We start from the raw sequence: 6,035 nt of genomic DNA on the forward strand, positions 1-6,035 counted from the left end.
AACATGGTGAAACCCCGTCTCTACTAAAAATACAAAAAATTAGCTGGGCATGGTGGCACGTGCCTGTAATCCCAGCTACTCAGGAGGCTGAGGCAGGAGAATTGCCTGAACCCGGGAGGCGGAGGTTGCGGTGAGCCGAGATCGCGCCATTGCACTCCAGCCTGGGTAACAAGAGCGAAACTCCGTCTCAAAAAAAAAAGACTGTTCAATGTCTCTCTCATATTAGAACTAGAATTGCCATACTTAATACATATTCCAAAGTCTGGCATGCAGTGGCGATGTCATAGAATTACTCAACAAAAATGAAGCAAACCAATCAAGTCTCCCTTTACAAATGATTTTTTTTAATAGAACATTATTGTATTAGTGCTTGGTACGGCATGCTATTTTTCTTTCTTTCTTTTTTTTTTTTTTTTTTTTTTGAGATGGAGTCTTGTTCTTGTTGCCCAGGCTGAAGTACAATGGTGCGATTTTGGCTCATGGCAAATTCTGCCTCCCAGGTTCAAGTGATTCTCCTGCCTCAGCCTCCCAAGTAGTTGGGATTATAGGCATGCGCCACCACGCCTGGCTAATTTTGTATTTTTAGTAGAATGGGTTTCTTTATGTTGGTCAGGCTGGTCTCAAACTCCTGACCTCAGGTGATCTGCCTGCCTTGGCCTCCCAAAGTGCTGGGATTACAGACATGAGTAACCATGCCCGGCCAGCATGCTATTTTTCTAATTGAAGTTACTCAGATATTTTACATTACTGCCTAATACAGTTTCTGAAAAATCTGAGAGGGCTAAAATAAGATTGCTAACTTAATTTTACAAAATAAGTATCTATTATTACCATTTTAGAAAGAATTATTTTAAAACTAAAAAGTATAAAAATATAACTCTAAATAGAAATTCTGAATAAATTTAGCTGTATGAAAAGTAATATAACCCTAGTTTTCTTATTTTACTGCTCTGAAGAACCACTGGGAGGGCAGATGCAGTGGCCCATGCCTGTAATCCCAGCATTCTGGGAGACTGAGGAGGACTGCTTGAGGCCAGGAGTTTAAGACCAGCCTAGGCAACATAGGGGGGATTCCGTCTCTACAAAAAAAAAACACCCAAAAACATTAGCTGTGTGTGGTGGTGTGTTTGCGGTTCCACTACTTGGGAGGCTGAGGTGGAAGGACCACTTGAGCCTGGAAGGTTGATGCTGTAGTGAGCCATGATTGCACCACTGCACTCCAGCCTGGGCGACAGTGAAACTCTGTCTTAAAAAAATAAATAAAACAAAATAACTATTGGGCTAAAGGGAAAGCAAAGTAACTAAAATGTAACCTATGTGTTAATAAAAAGGTTTGTTTGGAAATGGATTGTTTTATTTTCTACCTAACTCTTGCCATATACAATTACATACATTAAAAATAAATTCCTCAAGTTGCTCGTGAGAAGCAAAAAATAAACTAAATGAATAAATGCCACAAAGAATACCAGCATGATAACAAAGGGATCAGTTCCAATGACTATATTCTCTTCCTGAAGAATGCCAGGTCTGGTTTAAGTTGACAAAAAAGAAAAAAACAAAAACAAATAATAACAACAAAAACAGCAAAAGCAAACAAGTGTCAGCAATCCTCACCCCAGCAATTGCATGTGCAAGTAATGTCTTTCCACAGCCTGGTGGCCCATGAAGGAGAACTCCACGAGGGGGCACGACGCCCAGGTGGTGGTACACCTCTGGGTGACGCATGTGAATGAGCATCTTGCAGACCTCCTGGCAGAGGATAAGCATAAAGACGTCTTTCAAAACAGAAGAATCAAAGTAGAATGAAATGTCCTATTTTTTGGAGCAGTGAAATGGAGTAGGTAGGGAGAATATATACTTTAGACTTAGAACAGAGTTTGAATCCTGGCTCTGGTACCTACTGTGTGATTTCAGCCCTAACCTCTCCAAGAAGCTTCTATTTCCTAAGCTATGACATTATCTACCTTGAGGATGTAATGCAGAGTAACTAGCATGGCAGATGGAAAAGAGTAGGCATTAAAAATAAAGTTACCAGAACTATTCGTACTGTTAAGATAATATTACTTATAAAGCATGGATCTTATGTATACTATAATTAAAATAATGGAAAAGTTGAAAATAGTATGCCTCTTTTCTCCTGCAATGCCCTAAAGGGTAGAGGTCAGGTTTGCCCTTTGCAACCTTCCCAGTTTCTTCTATACCCAGTTCATATTAGAAGCAAAGAGATAGGCTTTTTTTCATAACTGATTAGTAACATAGCCATTTGAGGTAAAATTCTGAATTTGCACTAACTTTTAATGTCATATCATTGCCTCCCACATCTTCAAACTTCACGTTGGAGATCTGGAATTCTAACCCCCCGGCTTTAGCTGGTAAACAAAAAAGGAGGAGATTAAAAGATTAATGATTCAGTAGTAACTCGCAGAATGATGCTTCTCTCAAAGCAAACATGACCATTGTCACCAATAAGACTCACACCTTACCTTTCTTTTGCAGGACAGCTTCAATTTCTCCATCTACTTCCTGAAGATCTTCTTTCTTCCTTTTGCTTCCTTTATTCTTTAGCCTGCCTTTCCGTTTAATATCACTCTCCAAAAGAGAAGACTCTTTTGAATCCTGGAAAGAAAATAAATTTAAATATGCCATGCTTAAAATTCTATGCCAATAACTGTTTTATTTTTTAAAGAGGGGCATTATAAAGAAAATTCATTCCTGCCCTAGCATTTTCACCTCTGTTAACTATTCCCAATTTCTTTGCCCAAAGATGCAGTCTATTGGGAATGTCCTTTTCCTCACTGCCTTAAACCTCAGTTTAAATCTTAACATCTGGTGCTGGCTTTGGCAGCACATATACTAAAATTGGAACACTACAGAGAAAATTAGCATGGCCCCTGTGCAAGGATGACATGGAAATTTGTGAAGCATTCCATACGGGGGGAAAAAAAACCCTAAATCTTAACATTTGAATGCTTCTTTTCCAGATTTGTACAGTTTTTCTTTTTTTTTTTTTTTTTGAGATGGAGTTTCACTCTTATAGCCCAGGACTGGAGTGCAATGGCACAATCTCAGCTCACCGCAACCTCTGCCTCCCAGGTTCAAGTGATTCTCCTGCCTCAGCCTCCCAAGTAGGTGGGACTGCAAACGCCCACCACCACACCCAGCTAATTTTTATATTATTAGTAGAGATGCGGTTTTGAGACGTTGGCCAGGCTGGTCTTGAACTCCTGACCTCAGGTTATCTGCCTCAGCCTCTCAAAGTGCTGGGTCTACAGGCATGAGCCACCATGCCTGGCCTTCTTTCAGTTAGATTTAATCTCTTCCTCACATTCCCAGGATACCGCATTTGCAACTATTAGTTGGCATAATCTGCCTTGTATGAGTGATTCACTTATCTCTGTCTCTCTCACTGAACTGTGAACTCCTTGATTAAGGACACTGATATTTGCCTTTTATTTCTCACTGGGTCTTCTACATGGTTGTCTTCATCTGACAGCTGATGATTCACTAAATTAAATATGACTACAGAGCTGCTTGGACAGTCATAAAAAGGATAATTCAGCCAAGCACACTAGCACACACCTGTAGCCCCGGCTACTTGGGAGGCTAAGACCATTTGAGCCTAGGGTTTCGAGACTATAATGTTCCGTGATCATGCCTGTGAAAAGTGACTGCACTCTAGCCTGAGCAATGTAGCAATATTCCAACCCAAAAAAATAACGTGTTTTTAAGTATAATTCAGGCTGAGGCAGGTAGATCGCTTGCACTCAGGAGTTAAAGACCAGCCTGGACAATACGGTGAAACCCCATCTCCACAAAAAATACAAAAACTAGCCAGGTGTGGTGCGGAGCACCTGTGGTCCCAGCTACCTGGAAGGCTGAGGTGGGAGGATGGCTTATGCCCAGGAGGTGGAGGTTATAGTGAGCAGTGATCATGCCACTGTACTCTAGCCTGGGTGACAAGGTAGGCTCTGTGTTTTTTTTTTTTTTTTTAAAAAAAGTAATTTAGCATTAAGACTCGTTATTGCCAACCATAACTATGTTCTCTATACATGGATGATATGGATAATTAAAGCAAAGAGATTTGGAAAGGCCTATTAATAAAGGTTTGCCAAATCAAAGAGCTTGGTTCTTAGAAACCAGCTGAAGCATCATTGTCCATGAGGAATATGTGAGCCACATATGAAATTCATTTAATTATCTATTTTACTTAACCCAGTATATCCAAAATATTATCATTTCAACATAGAGTCAATATAAAAAATTATTAATGAGATGTTTCACATTCTATTTTTTCAGTAAGTCTTCAAAGTCTAATACACACTTTAAGTTTATAGCAATCTCAATTTGGACCATAAATTTTCATGAGAAACACTTGATTTCTACTTAGAGTTTGTAAAATTTACAGCTAAAGAAACAGATTCACATACGTAACAGGGTAGTAGAAGATGAGACTGAAGAGAAAGCCAGGCAGCCAAATCATAAAGGTCTTTATTGGCTCACAAGACCTTTGGATTTGAGACTGAATGAAGCCACTGGAGAGTTTTAAATAGAAGAATGATAGTGTGTGGTGGCTCACGCCCATACTCTCAGAACTTTGGGAGTCCAAGGTGGTTGAATTGCTTGACCCCAGGAGTTCCAGACCAGCCTGGGCAACTTGGGAAAACTCCATCTCTAAAAAAGATACAAAAGTTAGCTAGGCATGGTGGCCCATGCCTATACAGCTAGTGCTCGACTTAAGACCACGATTGGTTCCGACGGACCGGTCGTAACATGATTTGGTCGTAAGTTGAGTAGGCTATATGCATGCCTCCGGAGATGGTAGTGCTGCTGGAAGCTGGTCCGCACTGTCGTACGCCCAGCTGGGCAACGTTTGCGTTGCCAGACGCGGAGCAGTCGTGGCTAGCGATTGTGGTCGTAAAGTCGAATGGTCGTAAGTTGCATAGGTCGTAAGTCGATCGATCAATACCTGTAGTCTCAGGTACATGGGAGGCCGAGATGGGAGGATGGCTTGAGCCAGGGAAGGAGAGGTTGCATTAAGCCAAGATCGTATCACTGCACTCTAGTCCCAGTGACAGAGCCAGATCCAGTCTCAAAAAAAAAAAAGAAAAAAAATAAGGAAAAAAAAGCTATCTCTGTGTGAAGAATAAACTAGGGGAACAAGCAAGGACATAGACTCCAGCTGGAAGGCTGTTTCAATAATTAAGGCAAGAAAGAGAAAAGGCGATAGAAAGAATGGCAAGTAGTGCAACGTGACCAAATTCTCCATGCATTTCAATGAAAAGACTGAAATGTACTTCAACTACATGGGGCTAAAATTTCATTACGAAAATACCTGTATCTCAGTTATTGGCTTCTTAGGATTACTTTTCTCATCTGATAGTTCCAAGAAAAAACTGTCTTTCTTTCCACTTGGGGTTTTGTCAATAAACCATCCTCCCTCTGAATCTTTGGCAGGAGTCTTCAAGGGAATGGAGGCTGTTTTGGAACTTAACCGTGGTGTTGAAGAGGTGGTTTCTGTTTGTTCCATCTCAGGAGTATTTGAAACAGAATCAGGATTTCCTTTCCGATATAAAGACAGCAGGGAAGTGTTCATGTGATTTGCTGACTGGCAGAAACATAAAATGAAACTTTAGCATAAATTACTCAACAGGTACTCATGAAAGTTATATTGCCTATAGTAGTAAGTTTTCTACATTTTGTTTTCAGGAACTTCTCTCAGAATACTTATAATCAGAATACATAGGTGTTAGCCTGGGCACAGTGGCTCATGCCTGCAATCCCAGCACTTTGGGAGGCCGAGGTGGCCAGACCACTTGAAGTCAGGAGTTCGAGACCAGCCTGGCCAACATGGCAAAAATCCCTTCTCTACCGAAAATACAAAAATTGGCTGGACATAGTGCCAGGTGCCTGTAATTCCAGCTACTTGGGAAGTTGAGGCAGGAGAATCACTTGAACCCAGGAGGCAAAAGTTGTAGTGAGCTGAGATCATGTCACTGCACTCTAGCCTGGGTGACAGAGTAAGACTCCATCTCAAA

The 6,035-nt window shown here is 40.9% G+C and overlaps 1 protein-coding gene and 1 non-coding gene across 7 annotated transcripts in view; one reads left to right on the top strand and one right to left on the bottom strand.

Moving 5' to 3' along the window:
- NVL (nuclear VCP like) overlaps positions 1-6,035 on the bottom strand; it is a 95,595-nt gene that overhangs the window by 69,077 nt on the left and 20,483 nt on the right. For 5 of the 6 annotated variants that reach the window (XR_005199803.1, XM_017526395.2, XM_017526394.2 and 2 more), the window contains 4 exons: positions 5,333-5,605; positions 2,484-2,616; positions 2,293-2,369; positions 1,615-1,749 (listed from right to left, as the gene is read on the bottom strand). Coding sequence is in view for 5 of the 6 variants with exons in the window: in XM_017526395.2 (XP_017381884.1) it covers positions 1,615-1,749; positions 2,293-2,369; positions 2,484-2,616; positions 5,333-5,605 (618 nt within the window). In the remaining variant the exon portion in view is untranslated. The remainder of the gene's footprint in view (positions 1-1,614; positions 1,750-2,292; positions 2,370-2,483; positions 2,617-5,332; positions 5,606-6,035) is intronic. The other variant, XM_017526396.2, reaches the window with a different exon arrangement.
- LOC119470871 lies at positions 2,830-2,936 on the top strand. Its single transcript, XR_005199839.1, has one exon. It is a non-coding gene; the product is annotated as a U6 spliceosomal RNA (small nuclear RNA).

This window comes from Cebus imitator, unplaced genomic scaffold (assembly GCF_001604975.1).
Source record: "Cebus imitator isolate Cc_AM_T3 unplaced genomic scaffold, Cebus_imitator-1.0 Scaffold42, whole genome shotgun sequence".
Classification (NCBI taxonomy): domain Eukaryota; kingdom Metazoa; phylum Chordata; class Mammalia; order Primates; family Cebidae; genus Cebus; species Cebus imitator.